Raw genomic sequence first — 24753 nt, 5'->3', positions numbered from 1 at the left:
TTGCGCCACCTGCCCTCTCCGAGCTCATCCGCTCCCACACACCTGCCCGGCGCCTCTGGTCTGCCTGTGTTGACTTTGTTTTTTGTTTTGTTTTGTTTTTTTGTAATACCAACACACATTGCCACATGAACTGCCATGAAATACAACCCTTGAGATCCAAGGTCAGCCCAGTAATCATTTTTTTCTTCATCCTTCACCTCTAATAATGGGTGAAAACGAGGAATGTCAAGTCCGCCCGTTTAGTTCCGCGTTAGTTATGACGCAAAGTTTGATGTCAGTCCCCGTGGACTGAGTGGCGCAGCCTGGACTGTGCCAAGCAGCCTGAACTATGTCGACGCAGCCAATGCAGTCGAGACTGCGCCGGTGCAGTTTGCATGTCAATCACGTGATGTAATGAAGCAGCACATGCACCGACACGTGGACTCGGTGTCAACGCATCGGTGTCACTGGACCCATCATGAGTAAGCGTTTCGTTTCCTGTGGACATTTTCCCTGTGGCTTCTTCATGCTTCTTCCTGAGTGACTTTTCTAAGACTCTTCAATAAACTACGCCAAGTGTTGGCTTCAACTATACCTGCCTGTTGTCGTGCTATTGGGGTCACTTCCAAACCCTAACATCTTATGCATGATTGGAATCAAAATAAAGAGTACACATACAATTGTGTGTGCATGTACACTACACATACGTTTGTGTGTGTGTTTGTGCATGTGTGTGTTTACATCTGAGATCAAATTTGCTGCAGCGGGAAAAAAACCCCTGTTGTGAAAAATTTCTTACTGCAAACATGATTTGGTTGTAGAGGAGTTTCACTGTATCTTTAATGTTGAATAATGAAAAGGAATTCAAAATACATTGGCCTCACTTTAAACCCCCAATCTAAGTTAGTCCGCAGGAAGATAAAGAAGCAGATTTGTGCATTTTGGTACTGATTATAATCAGGTTACTCACCAGTGTGAGTTGGTGTACAAGTGACAGTATCAACTACTATATGATAGCCATTCTTTTAATCAGTTGCGGATAAAGTTTGGTTTCATGTGGAGGATCAATTGAGAATAGACTGCATGGTGAATAACTGTTAGCATAGCCTCCAAAGCTAACAATATCCCTCCGCAATGCAGCGGATGCTTGATTGGCGGAAGGCTACATGACAGCCAGGAGCCTTATCACACACACGCACACGCACACACACACGCGCGCGCGGACACACACACGCGCACACACCTACACACAGTGTGTCTGCGGCTAACTGCTAGCAACTAGTTAAAGAGTTATTTCTTCATTTTGTTGTGGAAAAGGCTCCATTTTGTGCTTAAAGTTTCACTCCTATGAGTGTTTTAGGGAATCTGCATAGGTACATAAAAGGTAAGAGAATATTCGTGAAACTGTTGAAGAAACGATTGTTTTGTAGGATTGACAGCATTGGTGGAATTTCGCTGCCGCGTTAGCACGTTAGCATTTTAGCATCGGCGGGTTTGAGCAGGTGGGGGCGGGGAGGGGGTTGTGGCAGTGTCCGAGACAAGGCAACACGTCAGCCGCTCAACTTGCATCAAATCATTCGCAAAGTAACAGTAAGCATTAGTTAAGAATTTATGGACAATGTTGAAAGACGCTCTTGTAAGCAACTTGATGTCATTTTGCCCTTACTACTTGATTCGCTCCAAGACCATCCTCCGTGATTTTTTTTTCGTATTGTTAATTTTGTTTACTTCTCCGTTGATTTGTTGAAAGAAGCGTTTTGGAATGCTGTAGTAATCCAAAAGCAGCAACAAGGAATGATGAACACTTGCTGTCCTTATGGAAATCCTTTAAAAATATATATACTGTATGTTTCACAGTGCAAACTCGAGACGAAAATACGTTATATTAGTCTGTTGCCTTGACTTATCTTTTTTAAAAAAATACTGTATTTTTCACAGTGCAAACCAGAGACGAAAATACTTGAGATTAGCCTGTTGCCTTGACTTACGAGTTTTAATTCGACCCGTGACCGAGCTTTTAAATCAGTTATTTCAATGTCCAATCAGTTTTCACCATTTAGTTGCACATGTTTGAAAAAATCAATGGCGGTATTATCGATCCGGCCTTCATTATCCAATCTTTATGGAATGGCTGATCATATGAATTATTCCATCGATGAATCGAATGGATTTGGTGCCAGTGAAGCTTCGGGACAAAGTCTTGTTGACCTATTTTTGTGATCAACTTATGTGACTTAGTAGTTCGTTTTTTTTCCCAGCCTTAATTTCCCCTGTTATCGGTGGAGGTCTCGGTGTGTGTGGATGGCCGCCAGTGCCAAAGTGGAGAAGGACTTGGAGGAAGTGAAGGCAATTCACAATGAAGGTGAACCTTTGAAAGCAGTTGAAAATTGTTGTAATAATCAAGTCAGTGAAATAAAAATGTGTGTCCATGTTTCCTTTGGGTTGAAGATGAGAAGGAGGACCCACCGGTGAGTACGACGTACATTCCCGTGCTGCCGGTCGACACCTGCGATATGCTGGAGGCAGGGACGTGCGGTCAGGGGAGGCAGGTGAGGCAGTGCCGCACCTCTGAACGCGCATTGCATTGCGCAATCATCACAAACTGGGTTGATACATGCAACTGGCACGTCCTGCTTGCCGTACATCTGCACATCAGCAATATAACATTTGCAGATACATTTATTTGATCTGCTTTTCCTAAGTCTGGCTAATGTTTTTAAACCATTAAAGTTTAATGTTTTTTGGTGACATATTTAGATGGGAAATAAAACCGCAGTGAAAAGGCATAAGTTGCGGCAGATCGTTCTCTGCCGCAATTAAGAGGGCGTACGTGAGCAAACAGGTACGTTGCGCTCTTCTTCTGTGCAGAGGCGCCAGGCGAGTCAAGTGCGATCCTTTTTTAAATTTGCTACGTCGGACAGCCAAAATGGAAGAAAATTATTATATATCGAAGCTTAAAAACTTCTCAAAACTGGACTTTCAGTCAAAAGTGGACGTGATTAACACAGGTAGACCAACGCCGGAGCGAAAAGGTTTGCTTCAAACTACGGGACAGCCCGGACAACTTTTCAAACGGAGTGGTACAGCCGAAAAGAACGGTAATGTGGCTGTCCTTCGAAAACCCGTCTTTACTGTTTTCCCTGCCTTTTGTTCTCAACTTGTCTGGATATTGTGATATGAAAAGCGCAAGGATCGATTTGGCATTGAACGAACAGCGGAGGTTCAACGTTAGCATCCGCAATGCCAAGGTAAGGGAAAACCGAGAGATTGTGAAAGACCTCATTCATGCAACCTGCTTTTTCGCTAAACGGGAGTTGGCATTTCGTGGTCATGACGAGAGGGCAAGCTCTTCTAATCGTGGCGATTATGTACAACTATCACATGCTTTTGATGAGAAAGATGAGAGGTTAGCTAGACATTTGGACTCATCCAGTGTGCTTTCTGGCTTGTCCAATAGAATACAGAACGATATAATTGAAGCTTTCGGTGATGTGATAATAAATGATCTAAAAAGGGACATCAATGCTGCCCCATATGTTTCCATAGAGTTGGACGAGACTACGGATATCACAAAGCACAGATCTGTCATTTTGCGCTATGTTGCCAAAAGTGAAGTGGACTGTGGTGATGGAAGCATTTTTAGGATTTGATGATGTAAGTGATGATAGGCGAGCCCCTGCTGTAGCTGCGTATGTCTTGGAAGTGTTGGAGAAAACAGCTGTGTTAAAAAACTAGTAGCGCAAACCTATGATCCCGATCGCTGGGACAATGATACTCAAATGATGGTCACTGGATATGATCGATGGCTGTCAGAAGCATCGACATGCTTTTTAATGATTGCATATGAGGGCATTTTCAGTGAAACTGATGCACTTTTTAGAGTGCTGCAAAACAAAGTCATGGACATTGGATATTGTTGTGCGCGAACCCACGACACCATCGGAGTTGTTGATCGCATGAGACGGGACTTTGACACACTGTATGAGCGATTTGAGCAGAAATGCAGCACACTTGGCCGAAACAACAGTGGAAGAAATCAGTCGGTCAGAGATGAGAGAAAACAAATGTTCGACAAGATTATGGTCAACATCAGTGTTCAGATGAAAGCTAGGTTTGATCATTTTGTGAGCTAGCTTTCCTCGGTTTGGTCGACTGTACAAAATTTAATGAGATGTCACAACATTTTGATGACACCAAACTGCAGAGCCTGTCAAAATCTTATAACAAAATAAATTGGTCTAAGAAAAATACAATAGAATATTGTATTTTTACCCATGGGGTCAAATTTTGGATATGAAATAACCAGTAGCCAATTGAATAAGCTACTGTTTTTGGTTGATACATTTGTAAATCTGACACTAAAGGAGTCGGTGCCTCACCAACCATGAACCTTACCGCACGCCACTGGCTGGAGGTAACGCTTGTTGCTCTCATCAGCCACGATCAATAAGATCACTTCGTCTTCTCATTCTAGTTTCATGTCCAGTCATCAGGCACTTGTCTCAGCTTCTCGGTGAATGGTCGCCGCATCCACATACCGCCTGGAGGTCAGTCACATCACGCCACTCTCTTGGAACAGAGTCCTCAGCTCACTCACACAGCATTTGAGCTTTCCATTTTCAATTGGTAATAAAAAACAAGGACTTTTTTCCCCCCAAAGACAAACAGTGGAGAAACACACGTGGGCAGATAATATTGTGTGTTCTTTAGCCTTTCTGAAAAATGTCTAATTTAAATAGAATTCTTTTCAGTTTGTGTCAGAAGAAAGAAAAAACAAGAAATTACATGGTCATTTTTTTACAACGTTGAATTTCAATTCACAAGTGATATCCCGATTGGTGCTGACTGAAGGCCTTCCACCGGGATCAACCTTTGGGACAAAAGCTCATCAAAGGGGTGTGACATCAGTTGCTATGGGAACTTCCTCAGCAAAAGTGACCATCTGATGTGATGTCCTGCACAACCTCCCACAGGAGGCACTACGGTGCTGAAGCTGCACTTCAGTCCTGGCAGCTCGTCCAGCGGCTTCGTTACTGTCCGCGTGGACACCTGCCCAGCTGTAATGCCATCGCCTCCCGCGTAGGACTGCCCCCCCCCTCATCACTAAGACGCACGCATGCCACTGCCAGGGGGCGTCGGACTTTTCTGTCTGGTTTTTGCATGAATCATGTCTGCATTTGTAATTGCTGTATAATAAATATTTGTATTGATTGTGATAGGGGGCGGCCCGGTAGTCCAGTGGTTAGCACGTGGGCTTCACAGTGCAGAGGTACCGGGTTCGATTCCAGCTCCGGCCTCCCTGTGTGGAGTTTGCATGTTCTCCCCGGGCCTGCGTGGGTTTTCTCCGGGTGCTCCGGTTTCCTCCCACATTCCAAAAACATGCGTGGCAGGCTGATTGAACACTCTAAATTGTCCCTAGGTGTGAGTGTGAGTGCGAATGGTTGTTCGTTTCTGTGTGCCCTGCGATTGGCTGGCAACCGATTCAGGGTGTCCCCCGCCTGCTGCCCGAAGACAGCTGGGATAGGCTCCAGCACCCCCCGCGACCCTTGTGAGGATCAAGCGGCTCGGAAGATGAATGAATGAATGAATGAATGAATGATTGTGATAGGCAAAGTTGAGTTTTCAAAGACACAATGATTGTTTCTCAGAATTAAAGGAGATACAATAACGGTTTCTTGTGTGTTTGTCTTGTTTTGGGTCATACCAACACACATTGCCACATGAATTGGCATGAAATACAACCCTAGAGATTCAAGGTCAGTCCAGTAAATCCCAAGACTTGTGAAAGTAACAAGATAAAACGAATATGATAAAGCCACGGGTAATGTTTCAACATGTGCAAAGATGGAAGGCATCAAATGTGTGGATGTAGCAGAATATGAAAATCCAAGAGGCTTGAATTTTCACATATTGACAAGGTCATTATCTTACTTGACAACACGAATTGTGTTCAACGTGCAAGGATACGTGGGCATGATAGTTTTGATTGGTTGAGTTTTCGTCGTTGAATAAATATTTTAAAAAGTAAAAGTCTTGAACTCAATAAATGATTATTTAAATAACCGTGATTTCTACCTTAGTCAAAGTAAATAATTATTTTTTCCATAATCATTCACCTCTGATAATGATTGAAAACGAGGATTGTCAAATCCGCCCATTGAGTTCCGTGTTGGTTATGACGGGAAGCTTGACGTCGTCATGTATTCACAGACACGTGACCTTTAGCCGCTAACTCGAAGTGAGCGCGGATCTCTCATCAAAAGTAATATCCCATGAAGAAGTATATTATTTGATGACTGTAGAATCTCAGATCAGTATATTCGCAAATGTTACATGTTGTTGTTACTTGGCAGCGCCTGGCGATGTTTATGAACGTTGGTCACAAACCGATGGAAGTGCTAGTTTAGTGTACTAGCAAGCTAACAAATGCAGTGATTGCAGAACTCCACCGAATGTAATCAAAAGTAACACAATTTTATTTTCTTCTTTCTTGTATCGTTAATTCCCCGCTTCGTTAGGGCAAATTCCTCCCTGTAGCTCTAAACACATGGGCGAAATTCCGTTGGCAAAATTCTAAACAAAGCAATGTTAACTTGAAGCCATTGCAATCTAATTTCGTGTACAGTATATGTACTGTATGCTCATGTTTTTAATATTGAATATATCATTTACACAGACGTCATACCACGGCATTTTCTGGATTTAATGTGGGTTTCATATATTTACATATAAGCCATTGTTAAAGTTATTTTAAACAGTAGTGCGAGAAATGATTGCGACCCCACAATTAAAACCCAAATGTTGCATTTTAAACTCGTCACCTTGTGATTCTTTTCACTGTCAAAATGTTCATAGAAAAACACTATTTAATAATGGTTAACATTTGCTTATGTAATTACACATTGTTTGCTGCTGTTGAAAAGATTAACATCAAGTGTGGATTGTGAGGTTCACATTCTTTATATTATGTATCTTTGATGCTGAATAACGAAAAGAAATTCAGAATACTTTGGCCTCACTTTGAATTAGCCCGCAGGAATATAAAGAAGCAGATTTGTGCATTTTGGTTCTGATGATAGTCAGGTTACTCACCAGTGTGAGTTGGTGTGCGAAAGACAAGAATAATCATTGTTTAATATTATTTAAGGACTACTTTGTCAGACAAAACCACGTTGTACTTTAAATCGAAATTAATATGGTTATTTACGTCAATGCTAATCACGTAAATTGGACTTCATTATTCCGAAGTGACATTGTACACAAGCGCACCTTTCGGCACGTTTTTGTCAGATACGTAATTGTTTTAATCGGTAGTATCTGTTGATGACATAGTTTGTTCACAGTGGGAGGATATTTATTCAGAGTCGACTGTGGTGAGCAACTATTAACATAGCATCCAAAGCTAATAACGTTCCTCCGCCGGACAGTGAGGTCGGGAGTGATGCTGAAGGATACACGACAAGCGGGATTCATAATAATGAATGAAATTACACGAGTATATTTATGTGATTAGTGCATGATTACACTTTGGTTCCTTAAATTACTAATAACACATAAGAATAAGGTCTAACCGGGTATTTAGTACGAGACGTTATAAATGTTTATTTACGTCGATGCTAATCACGTAAATTGGACCGACCTCTACCACAGTGATGATATCTTACACACACACACACACACACACACCTTTCAACACAAGTGACAGTATCAACTATATGATAGCCATTCTTTTAATCGGTTGCGGAGAAAGTTTGGTTTCATACGGAGGATCAATTGAGAGTAGACTGCATGGTGAATAACTGTTAGCATAGCCTCCAAAGCTAACAATATCCCTCCGCCATGCAGCGTGAGGCATGATTGGCGGAAGTCTACACGACAGCCAGTAGCCATATCACACACACGCAGCGTGTCTGCGGCTAACTGTTAGCAACTAGTTAAAGAGCTCTTTCTTGCTTTTGTTGTGGAAAAGGCTCCATTTTGTGCTTACAGTTTCACTCCAATCAGTGTTTTAGGGAAACTGGAAAGGTACATAAAAGGTAAGCGAATGTTCGTGTAACTGTTGAAGAAACGCTTGTTTTGTAGGATTGACAGCATTGGTGGAATTTAGCTGCCGCGTTAGCACGTTAGCATTTTAGCATCGGTGGGTTCGAGGGGGGTGGGGGGCAGCGTGGGAGCGTCCCCAGACAAGACGACACGCCAGCCGCTCAACTTGCATCAAATCATTCGCTCAGTAACACAGTTACACATTAGTCAAGAACTTGTGGGCAATGTTGAAAGACACTCTTTTGAGCAACTTGATGTCATTTTGCCCTCACAATTTGATTCGCCACAAGACCATCCTGGGTGATTTTTTTAAATTGTTGTTGTTTTTTTGGTTTACTTTTCATCTCCGTTGATTTGTTGAAAGAAGCGTTTTGGAATGCTGTAGTAATCCAAAAGCAGCAACAAGGAATGATGAACGCTTTCTGTCCTCATGGAAATCCTTTAAAAAATATATACTGTATGTTTCACAGTGCAAACTAGAGACGAAAATACGTGATATTAGTCTGTTGCCTTGACTTACGAGTTTAATTCGAACCGCGATCGAGCTCGTAAATCAGTTATTTACATGTCAAATAATTTTTCGCCCCAAGGAGGGAAGTTTAAAACGAGATGGAAAATGGGAGGAATATAAAAAAACAAACAAATGAATGAGAGAATGACACCAAAAATCAGGATAAGTCAATGGAGATTATGGATTTCAATCCAAAATGAGGGACACTTCTCACTGTTGATCACAGGATTTTGTTTTATTTTTCTATGTTTTATTTATTATTATTATTTTATTTATTTATTTTCCTGTCACATATGTTTGCACGTTATTTTGTTTTTTCCTATGTTAAAAGACCTTCGCAGCCATAGATGGACGTTGTTGTGGAAACTAACTACGGGTGGAAATATACGAAACCCTTTGTATTCGAATGTTCAGACTTGTATGATCCTGTGTGTTGTTAAAATAATAAAGATGCAAGTTACAAAAAAATCAGTTTTCGCCATTCAGTTCGACATGTTTGAAAAAATCAATGGCGGAATTATCAAGCCGGCCTTCACTATCCAATCTTTTTGGAATGGCTGATCATATGAATTATTCCATCGATGAATCGACTGGATTTGGTGCCAGTGAAGCTTCGGGGAAAAGTCTTGTCGACCTGCTGTTGTGATCAACTTATGTGACTTAGTCCTTTGTTTTTTTTTCCCCAGCGTTAATTTCTCCTGTCATCAGTGGAGGTCTCGGTGTGTGTGGATGGCCGCCCCTGCCGATTTGGAGATGGAGTTGGAGGAAGAGGAGTCGATGCACGATGAAGGTAAACCTTTGAAAGGAGTTGAAAATTGTTGTAAGGCATAAAAAAAAAGTAGTGTGTTTCCGGTAACCCGACCGACCGAGAATTTCTACGTCGAAAAAAAACTTTACGGTTGGCTTTTTATTTTCAAACAACCCTCTACATTTTTGTGTAGACGGTTTATATCGGTGCAAACTCTCGCGGTTTCAATGTCTTCTTGTTTTATGGTTATTTTGTTTAAATTTTTGATGAAAAAAAAGATATAACTGTAGTTTATATCGGTGCAAACTCTCGCGGTTTCAATGTCTTCTTGTTTTATGGTTATTTTGTTTAAATTTTTGATGAAAAAAAAGATATAAAAAATAAAACTTTGTCCGACTTACTGACCCTATGCTGAAATTTCATGTTCCCGGAAACACGCTACTTTTTTTTCTACGCCTAATCATGAAGTCGACGATATGAAAACGTGCGTTCATGTTTCCTTTGGCTTGAAGATGACATGGAGGACCCGCCGTTGAATATGACGTACATTCCCGTGCTGCCGGTCAACACCTGCGATACGCAGGAGGTAACGCTTGTTGCTGTCATCAGCACGATCAATAAGATCACTTTGACTTACTTTTTGTCTTCTCGTTCTGTCGTCATGTCCAGTTGTCAGGCACTTGTCTAGGCTTCTCGGTGAACGGTCGCCGAGTCCACCTACCACCTGGAGGTCAGTCACATCACATCACTCGGGTTTGTCCTCGCTTGGAACAAAGTCGTCAGCTCACCCGCGTACCGTTTGAGCTTTACATTTTCGATTGGCAATCAAAAACAATCACCTTTTTTTTTCCCAAGGACAAACGGTGGAGAAACACATGCAGGCAGATTGAATTGAGTACAACTTTATTGTCAAATGTGGTGTATGTACAGTATGTGTAACATACATAAACATAAACAGATGACATTGTGTATTCTTTAGCCTTTCTGAAAATGTCTAATTTGAATTGAATTCTTTTCGGTTTGTTGTCAGAATAAAACAAAAAATGAAAGGGCCACTTTTTTAAAAAGTTGACTTTCAATTCACAAGTGATATCCCGATTGGAGCTGACTGAAATTGGAAGGCGTTCCACCGGGATCACCCTTGGGTCCAAAAGCCCATCAGTGGGGTGTCGAGCATCAGTTGCCATGGGAACCTCCTCAGCAAAGGTGACCATCTGATGTGATGTCTTGCGCAATCTCCCACAGGAGGCGCTACGGAGCTGAAGCTGTACTTCTGTCCTGGCGGCTCGTCCAGCGGCTTCGTTACCGTCCGCGTGGCCGACCGCACCTCCGTAATGCCGTCGCGTCCCTTGTCGGACTGCGCCCCCGTCATCACGAGTATGCACACATGCCGGGGCCGGGGGGCGTCGGACATTTTTGTCTGTTTTTTTGAATGAATGGTATCCGCAGGCGTGGTCTCAGGTCAAGCCGCTCACAAAGTTTTCAAGGAGCACCAGAAGAGCGCCGTTACGCAGAAGCCACTGCATTCTTCTTCGCCCAAAGCCCCCGCCAGACCTGCGGTCGACACCAAAAAATATATACCCAAAGGTACACCACCACCGCCACAAGTCGAAAAGCGTGCAAGCAAGCACGCTCACTTGCCACAGTTGACTTCACCGATGGTGTGTGTGAAGATATATGTATGTTTTGGTGTGTGCGCACGCATCCACACGTGCGTGTGATTAGGTCCGGCCCGTCCTTTCAAGTGTGCGGCGTGCTCATCTCAGTACAAGCTGATCTCGGAGCTGCGAGGATTCATTTGCGTAAGTTGAAGCTGAGAGCCGAGTGAAGTCGAGCGGCGTGTTGCGGGAAGTCACCAAGCCCTTTCAAATTGAAAATACTTCTTGGCAACAGATGTTTTTTTTGAGACAACAGTTTTGCCCAAATAACCCATAAGCGTACCTGATTCATTGTGAATCCTGCAACCGTTGTGGGACTGAGTGATCCAGAAAATGTACTGATGGTGTGTTTCTCCAAGTTCAGACACTCGGGTTCGAACCTTTAACGAGGTCAGAATGCAACGCTTCATCTCTGTAAATCTCTGCAAGCGCTTTTTTAAATGATGATTTCTGCAACGTTCTTCGAAAATCACAGTGTCCAATCACGAGTGAGTTATTTTTAGAACACGCTTGCGGGCAACTCGTGTGGTCCTCGGGAGCTACCTGGCGGTGGCGGGCACCGCGTTGTTGACTCTGCAACAGCAATGTCGCGCTGTCGTGTTTAGGTGGTGGCAAATGAGCGAGCGATTCCTATCGCAGCCAACCCCATAATCAAACTGACGTCACAATACAATACAATACAATACAATACATGCTGATTTATATAGCGCTTTCACAACAGCGGTAGCTGTAACAAAGCGCTTTACAAAACAGTTAACATAAAATAATAAACACAACACATAACATAAAACACGGACAGTCGTGCAGTCCTAACAACTTTTCCGTCACACGCTTTGTTGTTTTGTTGTTTTGAAGCAGTTTGAGATGAAAGAGGAGAGAATCAAAGTGTCCTTTAACCAGTGGATCAGAGACGTCATGCTCAAAATGTGTAAAATGCTCAAAATGTGTCACTTCCTCCCTCCCAGCTCTGCAGTCCCGTCGTTGCAGAGAGCGTGAATAAACTCAAGGTCATCAGGAAGAAGAAGAATGACAAGAAGCGCCAGCGCGTCAGAGCCAGGAGGGCCTGCAAAGAGTTGGCGGAATTAGCAGACCACCCTCCCGCTGTGAGTTCCCCCCCATCTGTCAAACTCCGCGTGGCCACCATAACCCACGTGACCTAATTTCTCCCATTACCCTCAGCCCGCAGTCTCCTCTCCTCGCCCGATTCTTGCCGCCGTCGTCTCCACGTCCGAAACTTCGCCAGGCCCCGCCTCCCATCAGGTCCTCCGGCCCGTGCACGGCAAGCTGGTCATCATGGTGGACGACTTCTACTACGGATGCGACCCCGGCCGCAGCGCCGTCGGCGAGCGCGTCAACTCCCGCTGCCTCGCCGGGCCCTACCGCTGCCAGCACTGCTCCGAGACCCTCCTCAGCAACATCCAGTGAGAAACTCAAAACTTGAACTTGCCATTATCCCAGCAGTCGAGTGGATAAAATGTCCTTTGCATTCAAATATATTGCAAAATATTCCTTCGAGGCTCCACAATCACAATATGAATCACAAGATCTTTGCTCACAATTGACAGAATTTGAGAGCGACCCGATCAGGTCTTAAAAGGGCCTGATTTGGAATGTTTGTGTGTGCCAAAATGGAGGTCAGCCTTTTCATGTCACACCCCCTCCGCTTGCAGGCTAATGTCTCACTTGAAGACGCACGCCGCCAAGATGGCCGAAGAGGACTGCCACATGGGCTCGGTGTCTCCTTGTCCTCACTGCTTCCGTCGCTTCAGCTCTCCCTTCAAACTCCAGTGCCACATGGAGGCGGTGCACACGCAGCACGTGTCTACCGGTCAGTAGCGCACACGCACGAGCGTTCGACATCAGCGTGTAACAAAGCACGCTATCCCGTTTGTGTGCCAGCCAAGTGTGAGATCTGCGAGCTGGATTTTGGCACCGAGCCGTTGTTCCTGCAGCACATGAAGAGCACGCACAAGGCGGGAGAGATGCCCTACGTGTGCCAGGTGAGATACGCGTACGGACGCACACACGCCAAGTGGCATTGCCTCCATGGACCCAAGCAAGCATCATGAGAAGTTCTTTTCTTTCTCTTTAATTTTGCTGTACAGTGAAACTCCTCGACAACGAAACCTAAATGGGCGAAAATACCTCCTAATGTGAAAAAAATCTTCATGCATTAACTCCATTCCCACTTTCATGCCCCCCATACACTGAAAAAAACCCTGTTGCATTATACGAAATCTTTTTTTCTGCTCTTGCCTCGCGAAGAGATTCGCTACAACGAAATCTAATCCAACAGCGACCTCTACAGCTTCGTTCGGAAACGGCAACAGCAACCACCACACTGGTTTACACATGCGCAGTAGTCCATGAAGTACTTGTTATTGTTAGTTTCAGACGCAACACGAACATTGCATTGCTAAAATGGCTCCAAAACGGACCTTTGGATGTCAAGTACCGTATTTTCACGACTATAAGGCGCCATTAAAAGTCTTAAATTTTCTCCAAAATGGACAGGACGCCTTATGGTGCGGAGCGTCCTTTATATGCGCTGAGTTCCAAAATCTGACTGACAGCCGACACGCTGTTTATATAGAGAAAAGGCGGAAGTGACTGTGGCCAGGCATGCGGCAAATAAGTTGGCCAATCAGGGAAGGGTGGGCGTGTGTATATATATATATATATATATATATATATATATATATATATATATATATATATATATATATATATATATATATATGGAGAGGGAGAGAGAGGACAGGCAAGCTAGTCCGCCAATGGTGAAGGGTGGGCGTGTAAGTGGACGCCTCAAGCCAGTACCAACACTTGTATAGAGTGTGGCAATGGGCATTGTTGCAAAACAACTCCGGTTTTGGTTTCTAAGAACCCCTGAAAATAAATTCGACAAAAAGACACGCCTACGAAGCTCAGTTCAAACTTAAAGCCACCGGTTATGCTTTTGGCATGCGTGCCCATCTCACAGCAGCGGTGAAAAAAACAAGTCAAGCAAATGAACTCTGAGCTTGCCGTTATTCCCGGAGGCTTGACTAAAGAACTCCAACCGCTGGACATTGGCATCAACCGGGCGTTCAAAGTAAAGTTGCAAACGGCATGGGAACAATGGATGATCGGTGGCAAACACAACTTTACAAAGAGTGAGAGGCAGCACCTGGCGAGTTACGCAACAATACGCAACAACGAGAGGGAACGCAGCGTTTTTGATGGATTACGGTACTTGCACAATTGTTCAATTCTTTCTACACACACGCGCGCTGCCACCATGTTTCGCTCTGTTCTTTACTTTCAAATGTGGGAAAGCTTCACACGAGAGAAATGTTGACTTTGCTATTGCTACTCCTTCTTTCCGCTCGGCAATGCGTAGCAACTCACACTAGCATGTGATGCATTCAATGACAACTGAGATGTGCAGTCCTCTGCTTCTGATACAGAGGATGAGGACTTTGATGGATTTCTGGGTGATGATTGATCGATAAACGTGAGAACATTGTACGATGGCTAAATAAAATACACCCGAACTCAGTTCTGCTTTCGTTGCCTTTTTAAAAACGTGTTTTTAGCTTATCTGTATATCTTGGCATGCTACCGTATGCTTCAAGCTAACGTGTTAGAGTGCGCGCATGCATGCCGTATGTTTAAGCTGGCGTATGTTTTACCACAGTAAAACTGCGGCCATTAGTACGATGCGTCCTGTGTATGTGTAAAATACAGAAATGTCACCCATTAATGAGACTGCAGCCATTAGTACGATGCGTCGAATAGTCGTGAAAATACGGTAGCTAAGACAAGAAGCGCTCTGACGCTGGAAGAGAGGGGAAAAGTGATCAAAATCAAAGACGAGGAAGCAAAATAAAAGACTTTATCCAAGGAATTGATGCAAGTGAAAGTGAATGCTGATCGAAAATTTTGCAATTTCTTTCCCTTGTTTTCTTTCTACACTGACTATATGAAGTGTCAAGTGTGTGCTCATACTTATGCACTACTGGAATAAAAATAAAGAGTACACATACGTTTGTGTGTGTGTGTGTGTTCTGAGATCAAATTTGCTGCAGTGTAAACCCCCGTGTTATGAAAAATGTCTTGCTGCAAACATGATTTCGTTGTAGTGGAGTTTCACTGTAGTGTGTTTTTTTTTTGTGGGGGCGGCAGACCAATTGTAAATAATTGGATTTTCCACACCCAGTGAGGCTGGTGCATGAATGGATGAAGACTTGTTAGATGAGAGACCAAACGTCCTCCAAAGACAAACCTGTCGAAAATGCTGATATTATTTGAGCACCTCGAATGCAAAGTATTGTGTGCCATGATGGCAGAAATATTGACGGTCTGGGTCGTTGCTTGACCTCAGGGATTCTGCCATGACGGGAAGGTGCCCCCGGATTAAAAAATGTTCTATGGGAGAGCAGCGACATCAGATGAGTGCCTCCAATAGGGGGAGGAGCTGGCAGGAGTGCTCAGCGCGATTTTGCCAGACTTCTTCACAGCGAACGGCATGAGGACCTCAAGTGTCCCCAACAATATCCATCTGAAAACTAAGCCTTGCTATGTTCATTTTTACATTTCACTCTCATCCCCAGTGGCTCCGTTTCCCATGTTGCTACACGTTTTAGCCCGAACCTGGAAGCAGAGAAACATGTTTAGTTTGCTGGCACCTGTGCTCTCCCTACGGGGTTTATTTGCCAAAACCTAGAAACAGTCACCTGCGTATAAAATAGAAAAAACTTGCAGTGCAGCAGGTCGACGTCTGGAGAACTGGTTTAGTGGGGTCTCACCCTGATACTGTATGTGTCTTTGTGTGTGGCAGGTGTGCGACTTCAGGTCGTCCTTCTACTCGGACGTGTGGAGTCACTTTGAGAAGTTTCACGCCAACACCAGGAACCTGATGTGTCCGTACTGTCTGAAGGTCCTACGCACTAGCCACTGCTACATACATCACTTTGCCAGGCATCAGGTGACACACGGCCATCAGTATATACACCCCTCTTTCGATGCACAATGTTCTCTGAATCAATTCATTTTGGAAATGTGTTCCAGGCGCCCCAAAAAAAAAAAACACACAATTGTTCAAAAACTGTTGAAAACAAATCGACGACTGTCATTGTTGAACTCAACAAACGTGCGTGTGCGTGCGCATGTGTGTGTCCAGAGAAAGTTTGTGTTTAGCTGCCAGAAGTGTCGCCTTCACTTCCTCTGCGTCAAAGAGCGCCAGCAGCACTACGACCTGCACCACAGAACCCACATCACACCCACGCAAGTCACGGGACTCAAGCTGGGGACCAAGGTACAACCCGGTTCATCTCGCGCCGACGCTCGACACCTGAGCGCTCTCACACATGCTTTTGTGTGCGCGTGCGCCTATAGGTGACTGTCAGGACGTACTCGGTGGTCGCAGGAGCCAAGTGTGAGGAGGCTGCGCTTCGAGCGGTGGTTGCGTGTAAGGTCGGTGTGACGTCTACTTGCTTTAGCAAACACCTGAGAGAGAGAGAGAGAGTTTCGGCCTTTTGGCTAAGATCAAGTGTAGTAGTGTGTAGTGTAGAGAGAGCGCTAGCTAGCGAGAGATTATAGAAAGTGTTTAATATCATGAATATACAGTAATCCCTCGTTTATCGCGATTAATGGGGACCAAAACCACCCGCGATAAATGAAAATCCGCAAAGCAATGCCCCCCCCCCCCCTCCATATAGGTACATGTACAGTACGTAATATTTATAAGGCCAAATTTAATGATATAATGCATGTAGAAGTAAATTTTGAAGTAATTCACGTGACTTAATGCTGTATACTAATAGATTTAAACATTGTATTGGATTGGATACAACTTTATTGTCAAACATACAGCACAGATGAAATTTCTTCCCTCTCAACATCGAACAAGAAACAAGAGGATGTATAAGTTAGGTTAGTTTATGAATAGCAAAATACAGTCAACGTATACATATAGTACTGTATATGTTGCTCTATGTGACTCGCTGTTGTTATGCTGACTTTTGCTGCTTCTCGCTGACTTTTTAGGGACGTAAAAAAAAATTATGAATATGTTTGGAAAAAATCTGCGATGCACCGAAGTCGCGATAAACGAACCGCGAAATCGCGAGGGATCACTGTACTTTTACCGCTCTCGCATGCTTTTTAAACTCTGGACACTTTTGAAGGCACTGGTATTCCTTAGCGCTTGCTTTTCCTCCTTCCCTCACTGTCAAAAACTCAAAAATCGTGTCACATTGCTTTGGGGAAGTGAAAAGACCAGTTTGTTCCATTCCGCAAACGAGATGCGGGGCGTGCTCGGAGCTCTGAATTTGTCCCTTTCAAAAACTGACACATAAATGTACAGTGATCCTTCGCTCGAACGCGGTTCACTTTCTGCGGCTTTGCTGTTTCGCAGGGGGGTTTTTTTGTGCAGTTTTTTTTTTAATGCTTTTAAACAGTGAATTGCGTTCTCCATCCTGATTGGCTAAGGCACTGACGGACATGAACAGTCCAACCTCGTACTGACTATTAAAAATACATTATTTTTGTGCTTGGGCCTGAAAACGGGTTTTGGTGTTTGGTTTCATTGTATACATAGTTCAGTATTGTATAAGAAGTAAAAAAATAAAGCTCACTACTTCACGGATTTCACCTATCACTGGTTCTTTTTGTAACGTAACCCCCGCGATAAACGAGGTATTACTGTACTGCTAGTTGGAAAAGGAGCAGGAAAAAGTTGGACTTAAACACCAAAATGCAATACAATTTTCTTCCTCATCTGCCGTCTTCATGTGAAGCATTCACGCGTTATGCCATGAGCAGGCTCACATAAATCAGCATCCATTGTAGGGTCACGCTAAAACTGCTTCAACACCCACACACACACAGTGGCACATACAATTGGAAGAAAAACCGAATGAACCATCAAGTTGCATCGGGAAACTACCGCGCGACACGAACACGGGCGGCGCAGCGATGCATACAAACAGCACACGACAAGACTTACACATCTTTTTTTTTTCTCTAATTGCAAATACCTCAGTTAACGTGCTGTGTTTTCTTCATGTTCTTCTTCATCGATGACGTCGTTCTGTGCTCCAGGTGGTCGACGTCGAGGCAGCGACACCCCCGCCGGAAGTTCCCAAGAAGAAACCGAGGGAGAGCGTAGCTCACCTGTTGTCCAACCTCAGCAGGTACACACACACACACCAGGGTCCGACATGAGACAGTAGGATAAGTTGGCACGCAAATTTCATTCTCAGTGAGGAAGACGAAGGGGACGCGCCCCGTCCTTCACGTCGCTGCGTGGAGTGTCTGAAGGCCATCCGCAAGCTGAGCACTCACTTCCCGTCTCGTGTGTGCTGCTCGCTGTGCCCGTTCACCACCTGCTGCTCCACCGCCTACGCCAACCACATGATCAAGTTGGGTCCAACCCGATCCCCCCGCCCCCGCCCCTCACCGACTCTCGCTCGGGACTCACTCGGTCGTCAATGCTTGTGTCCCCCACAGAGACCACACCGCCGTCAAGAAGTCGCTGCACTACCACGGCATGTTCCAGTCGAATGCGAGGTACGCATTACAGTTACCAGTTCCAAATTTTTGGCTGCCCTGACCACTGTTTTCAACATTTCAAATTTCCACATGGAAATTCCGACATTGAAGATCCATTTGTGCTTCCTTACCCACCTCTTTTACCATTTCGTTAATTCCATACCCACATCATTCCATGTCTTACCCCAATTATGTAATCCCACGCAGCCTTTCAGGTTAGCTTCCTCTTTTCAGCGTTCACGCTCCATTACTGCAGAAATTCCCACGTGGAGTTTGCGTGCTCCTGCTTGAGTGGTTCCTGTGTGTGTGTGTGCGCGTGTGTGTCAGGTTGCCGGAGAAGCTGATCTGCGCGTCGTGTTCGTTTGTTAGCCACGTAGGTGACGAGATGGCCGCTCACCTGACGGAGCAGCCGGGCCACGTGTGCGTGGTGTCAGGTAACACTTCAATTTTGGACATTAGCAGTTGCGTTCCTTTCGTGGATTAATGTGCTCCTCTATCAAATCCCGTTTCACTACAGGGTTCCGTCGGGTCCTTAAAGTTCATTAAAATCCATACAAAAAGAAGTTGTAAAATTATGTTCTAAATTGTCTTAAATTTTCAGGGAAAGCTTCTAAAATCAATAAAAACCCTTCAAATTTAATTTTTTTGAAAATAAATTGAAGTTTTATATTTTCTATATTAAAAATTTTCTTCGTGTACTTTATTTGAGAATGAATTCAAGTTTTACATACAGTATGTCAAATAAAGGGTTAGCTGATGGCCCCTAAAAATAAAGGTGTGCCCTTCCTTAGGCAGCAATGATTTGAACACCAGCTCAATGATATGTGGCTTTCTGTTCATTAAATCCAACATGAATCCCCTGCTGAATGTAGAAAAGATCCTTAAAAATGGCCAAATTGGCCCTCAAAAGTCCTTAAAATCCATTGTGTGCCAAAATCCATCCAAAATCCATCCAAAAAGCAAGTGGAAGAGTGGGAACACTGGACTACTGAGTCAGTCCAGTAAAATATGTCGAGTGTTTTTTTTTAAATATTGAAATTGCGAGCGCGATGCAGTCAAGCGTTAGCGTGCCTATTCAGCTTCTTGGGCTCAGCTCCAGATGGCGGCGCCGAGGTCTCACTGATGTGATGCTGTGACCTTTCAGATGCTTCCGACACCTTGGGAGCCGATGCGCAACCGACAAGCAATTCCGACAGGTAGCCCCTCCTCCTTCCACCTGTCATTGTGTTTGGACTCTCGTTCTCCGTTATCAATCGCTCACTTCACAATTGGCATTTTGGGGTTCAATCCGAACGCAGTGTGGTTATAGAAGCAACTCGTGGCAGGTTGAAGAATTTTTCTTGGAGCGAAGGATTCTGCCCACTGTTTTGTCCGCCATCTGTTTTGTCCAGACTACAGTCGCGCCGGCTCCACATCCCATTTACCGTACAGCAGGGGTGTCCAAACTTTTTGCCAAGGGGGCCAGATTTTATGTGGTAAAATGTCGGGGGGCCGACCTTGGTTGACATTCTTTACATTGAACAACAATATTGTTGATAAAATGTATCACCATGACTTTTCAATAGTCACAAAACCTTTGACTCAAACAACAGGGAAATGAACAAGCAATACACATATCCACAACTGCAAGAATCATTTGAAATATGACATCAGTCAATATAAACACGGAGTGATGTCTTGTTAACTCGTGAGTGATGCCCTCTAGTGTCTAAATGCTATTACTCATTTAGTGAATGCTATTACTCATTTAGCCACTAGAGGGAAGCAGTACTCTATGAAACATCACTCACCAGTCTACGAGACCTCAGTCAATGCAACACGTGTTCCATTGCGCCCAACCTGCGGGCCAGACGCCACTGATTTTATGACAGGGGCCGAGGGCCGAATTTGGCCCGCGGGCCGGACTTTGGACATGCCTGCCGTACAGTATCTGATGAAAGTGAGCCAGATGAAAGTGTGGGTCCAATTGGGGCGGGGATCACAATTTTACTATTCACAGAGACATGAAAAAAAATCAAATATGGACAAAACTAATCTGATTCAACCTGCTTTGTGAGGGTAACCTATTATGCATTTGTATATATTTAAGAAAATAAATTAAAAGGCAAAATAAGGAACTGGAAAGAAAATCCAAATGGAGCCAAAAAATGTAATTCTTCATAAAATATGTTGCAAAGCATCAAACTTCATCTGTCATTCAAAGCGCGAGAAATAAATCTTCTATTCAAAGGCAGTGCTGATTTGCAATGGAAAGCAATCGAAGATGTCCTTTAGTGTGTTTGCGTTTGGCTGCCTTTCCAGCAAGCGCCGTGTGACATCATCGGGAGGGGGAGGAGCCTTCGTGCCCATCGTCCTGGCACCACCCTGCCAGCTGTCGGTCAAAGCGCTCGTCTCACCCTACGACCCGCCCTCTCCGGCCGCCATGACCATCAAGTTTCTCAGGCCCTGCCCACCGCCTCCTCAAGAGGTCAGGCAGAGCGACAGTCTCTTTGTACCGCTCACTCGCACTTTTCAATTTTGTTTCACCTTTATTTATTTATTTTTTTTACTCTTTGCCTTTTGAACAAATGTTTCCACTTCCTCTCTTCTTCTTAAACTCTTCTTGTCTCTCCCTCTCGGTCACTCTCTTGCTTCCTTTCTTTTGCTCTCCCAACTCATTCTCCGTTTTAAACTCGAATTTCTTTCTTCTGTTCCTCCCTCTTTGTCTCATTCTTTTGAAGTCTTGCTTCTCCCTTGCCTGCACGAAATCTCTGCTTCTCTTGTTATGTACTGTATGTTTGTGCACGCTGAAGTCATAACCGACTGTTGTCTTTCTGTCCCAGCCGGCTCCTCCCTCTCCTCCTCCTCCTGCTCCTGCTCCCGATCCTGATCCTGCTCTGATGCCAGCGCCGCGAGAGAGCCACCTGCTGGCGGAATGGGAGTGGCGTGTGGCCACGTGGGCGCTTATCCGCCACGAGCAGCAGCTTCGCATCAGCGAGGATGTCCTGCTGCGGACGGGTGCCCGCGTGCCGCCCGAGAACGGCCATGAGGCCGAGCGCTACCGCCGCGCCGTCGAGCGCCTGTGCCGACATCTGCGGCCCGGCTGCCCCGGCGGACGCCTGCCCGACAAAGTCCTGGACATGGTCATGGAGAAGAGCGCCGCCTTCGTCCTCTCGCTCTGCTCGCAGGTGAGTTCTCAATTTTCGCAAATAGGCGCTGCCTCCGCTTACGGGTGCCGCACCTTGTCGCTTTGTCAGTCAAGCTACGAACCGTCACTTGTGAGAAGTTTAGAATCTTAGTCGTGTTCTTGTTTTGCCTTCAATTGCAAAACACAACTGGATCGAAAAGCGAGTTCTGTCTAGTGTAGCGGGGAAAAGTGCGGCAGGAGAATCCTCCGGCCGTTTTATGCCGAGCTGCAGAAAGCTGAGAATATTTACAGTTGGGAGGCTCAAATTTGACAGGAAGCTAAATATTTCGAAATGATGAATGGATTATCAAACTAAATATCGGTTCATTGTATAATCCAGTCGTTGCCAATTATTGTACAGCTTGCCAATATACTTTATTTGCCACGAATATAAGACGGCCCCGAATATAAGACGACCCCCGTTTTCAAGACTCAAGTTTGGAAAAAAAAAACTTTTTGAACACCAAATTAATTTTTATACAGAAAAGAATCACAGTACATCAGAAACAAATGATTCTAACAATATATTTGAGAGAAAAAGCATGTTATTTTGCCTCATTCAAATCTTAATATCTCAACATTTAAATATGTAAACTAAAGTGCAATCACATTCGTCAATGAATGGCTTCTGGTTTTTGAAATGTAAATGACACCATGACTTCTTCTCCGCTGCCGGTTAACCTGGCCGATCTTCGACCCACTTTTGTCTCTACGTTTCTCCATTTTCTGTTATCTCTTCTATTATTTTCTTCTCTTTTCTTTCATACCGCTGTTTATTTTAATTTTTCTTCTTCGTGCTACCGATATTTTGATTATTCGTGACGGGGGTTCACTTCGGCCTGGGGAGTCAAGTTCAGCATTCGCTTCATTGGTACCTAGCGTCGTGAATGGGTATAATGTCTAGACCCCGAATATAAGATGACCCCCACTTTTTCAGTCTTATTTCAATGCAAAAAAACACCGTCTTATATTCGGGCCAATACGGTATTTAGTGAGGTTTTTCTACACCGCAATGTCTTCCCCCTGCCCCCATTATATGAAGGGCAGGTGGTAAGTGGCAAAGCCCGCCAATCGACGTAGCATCGCGCCAAATGTTTTGTGCCCTTGATGATTACGTCGGGACGTTCCGGCCCAGATCCGGAGCGCTTCTCTGCGGCCCGGCCGCGTGGGCTTCATGGACGAGCTGTCGGTGTTTGTGGACGCCAAGCTCTTTGCCGGCCGCAGCGCACAGGCCTTCCAGCTACAGGGCTGGCCGACGCAGACGCCCCTGTTTGACGTGATGCTGTCGGCGCTGTCGGACGGGACCTTCCTGCCACCCGTGCTTTTCTTCCACGGGGCGCCGGTGGCCCTTCCCGCTGGCTTCCCTAACAACGTGCTGCTGGAGGCCCGCCGCGATGGCTTCAGCGACGCCCGACGCCTGCAAGTGTGGACGCGCCAGGTTGGGACCACATCCGTCTGCCGCTTTTCAGCTTCCATCTTGGAATCGGTCTGAACTTTGCATCTTCTCAACATGCCGGAGTGGCTTCTCTGCTCTAGTTTTAGGCCTTTCTTTAACAAACACAAAAATTGAAATTCATTCATGGAGCACCTGCCTTTTCCATTTTGAAAAATAAAAAAATAATAATTCCAGGGGAAATGCCTTTTTTATTAAAAAAAAAAATAATAAAACTACTGAAATGAGAAACTTGTGGGTCACTTGAAAGCAACCAATTAGCTCATTGAGTGCCAGCCAATTCTGGACCAAGTCTGAAAAGACGTTTAAAAACGTCTTTGGGAGTGAATGAGTTAAATATTCAAATAAACTTTTTACCTGTGCCCTAGTTTTGAATTGCATATTTCATTAGCCTTTATACATCATAACTTCAAAAACGTGAAATTGGGATTGATTGATTGATTTGTGCGTTCTGCATTGAAGAACAGAAACTTAACGACTGCAACAAACCATTCGGGCGCTTTGCTGTAGGTGTGGCGCCCGCACGTGTGGCTGCGCGGCAAGTCGCTGCTGATGGCGGACGTCCATCGGGGACACACCAGCGACGAGTTCAAGGGCCTGCTGAGAGCCGCCTCCACAGACGCCATTTTCATCCCCGCCGGCTGCAGTTGCCGCCTGCAGCCGCTGGATGTCTGCGTCAAGCCCGTTCTGCTCAACTTCTTGCAGGTCAGTGCAAGCGGTGTGCATTAGAGATGACAAGAGCAAAACAAAAAATTCTCAAACTGGATGGTTCACATCAGGCTTGAGGCAACCTCAAAAGGTGACAAATGTCGAAATTAGCCAAATTTATTAATTAATAATAATTAATTAGTCCTGTTGGAACAATTTCATTTTCTTGGAAAAATCAATTGAAATGGAAAATTTTGGCCATTTCTTTTTTAATACTGTACGGCTCACTCAGCCAGCCGACTTGATTAAAGGACAAAAGGTGAAGGTGGACTTGTGGTGCTTGCAGGCCCGTTGGAAGCACCTGGTGACGCACGGCGGTCTGGATGGTCTGAGTCTGGACCAGCTGGCCCTGATGGTGGCCTGCTGGCTCAGTGAAGTGTCGTCCACCCTGACTTCGGACGTTGACATCTTGAGAAGGTTTGGAGTCTTCTTCTATTCTCGTGGAGCAGTCACGGCTCATCCCCCTTTTCGCTGTCACGTTACGCACACCTGCAGCTGGAGAAAGCTGGTGGCGCTGCTAAAACAATGATGCTCTTGCCCTTCTTCTCTGCCACTGAGCATAGGTCTGTGTGTGTGTGTGTGCGCGCGTGTGTGTGGATCAATCAAAACATGGGATTTTGCCTAATCATGCATATGAGTGGACAAAGAATGAAGGGAAATTCAACCTTTTAGGGGCTGCCATGTGGGCCAGTGTCGCCCTCTGCTGGCCACCGACATTAACGTTTGGTGCTATTCTGAGGTGCCACGCCAGTCCCAATTACAGTCATACTTCGATTTTCAACCATAATCCGTTCCAGAATGCTGTTCGAAAACCGAAACCACGCATATTTATTGAACACGTCTGCTCACAATGGAAAGCGACACGAGGAAGCATCACTTCCTCGTGTAAGGAAGGCGAGAGGGGTCAAGTGGCCCATTCAAGTGCGCTCAGTTTGGTCGAGAACCGATATT

The 24753-nt window shown here is 44.8% G+C and overlaps 2 protein-coding genes and 1 long non-coding RNA gene across 8 annotated transcripts in view; 2 read left to right on the top strand and 1 right to left on the bottom strand.

Annotated features, from left to right (window-relative positions):
* LOC127604114 (H-2 class I histocompatibility antigen, D-D alpha chain-like) overlaps positions 1-24753 on the bottom strand; it is a 190500-nt gene that overhangs the window by 31822 nt on the left and 133925 nt on the right. The gene's annotated exons all lie outside the window — the stretch shown is intronic.
* LOC127604305 (uncharacterized) overlaps positions 1-24753 on the top strand; it is a 108842-nt gene that overhangs the window by 29905 nt on the left and 54184 nt on the right. The gene's annotated exons all lie outside the window — the stretch shown is intronic.
* Positions 1222-24753, top strand: part of pogza (pogo transposable element derived with ZNF domain a) — a 24414-nt gene continuing 882 nt past the window's right edge. Inside the window, exons 1-24 of one of the 4 annotated variants that reach the window (XM_052071040.1) lie at positions 1222-1363; positions 2265-2341; positions 9794-9867; positions 9951-10011; positions 10527-10658; positions 10731-10868; positions 11007-11083; positions 11905-12042; positions 12119-12360; positions 12610-12767; positions 12839-12939; positions 15762-15908; positions 16104-16238; positions 16319-16396; positions 18026-18117; positions 18187-18345; positions 18434-18493; positions 18803-18909; positions 19620-19671; positions 20777-20942; positions 21298-21642; positions 22777-23079; positions 23605-23799; positions 24089-24219. In XM_052071040.1, coding sequence (XP_051927000.1) covers positions 2281-2341; positions 9794-9867; positions 9951-10011; positions 10527-10658; positions 10731-10868; positions 11007-11083; positions 11905-12042; positions 12119-12360; positions 12610-12767; positions 12839-12939; positions 15762-15908; positions 16104-16238; positions 16319-16396; positions 18026-18117; positions 18187-18345; positions 18434-18493; positions 18803-18909; positions 19620-19671; positions 20777-20942; positions 21298-21642; positions 22777-23079; positions 23605-23799; positions 24089-24219 — 3152 coding nt within the window. In that variant the 5' untranslated portion in view covers positions 1222-1363; positions 2265-2280. Of the gene's footprint in view, positions 1364-2237; positions 2342-7841; positions 8016-9219; positions 9324-9793; positions 9868-9950; positions 10012-10526; positions 10659-10730; positions 10869-11006; positions 11084-11904; positions 12043-12118; positions 12361-12609; positions 12768-12838; positions 12940-15761; positions 15909-16103; positions 16239-16318; positions 16397-18025; positions 18118-18186; positions 18346-18433; positions 18494-18802; positions 18910-19619; positions 19672-20776; positions 20943-21297; positions 21643-22776; positions 23080-23604; positions 23800-24088; positions 24220-24753 lie in introns of those variants that run through there. The other 3 variants (XM_052071039.1, XM_052071038.1, XM_052071037.1) reach the window with 3 other exon arrangements.

The sequence above is a fragment of the Hippocampus zosterae genome, chromosome 7 (genome assembly GCF_025434085.1).
Source record: "Hippocampus zosterae strain Florida chromosome 7, ASM2543408v3, whole genome shotgun sequence".
NCBI lineage: Eukaryota > Metazoa > Chordata > Actinopteri > Syngnathiformes > Syngnathidae > Hippocampus > Hippocampus zosterae.
Note: the sequence above shows the minus strand (reverse complement) of the source record. Positions and strands in the feature narration are given on the sequence as shown.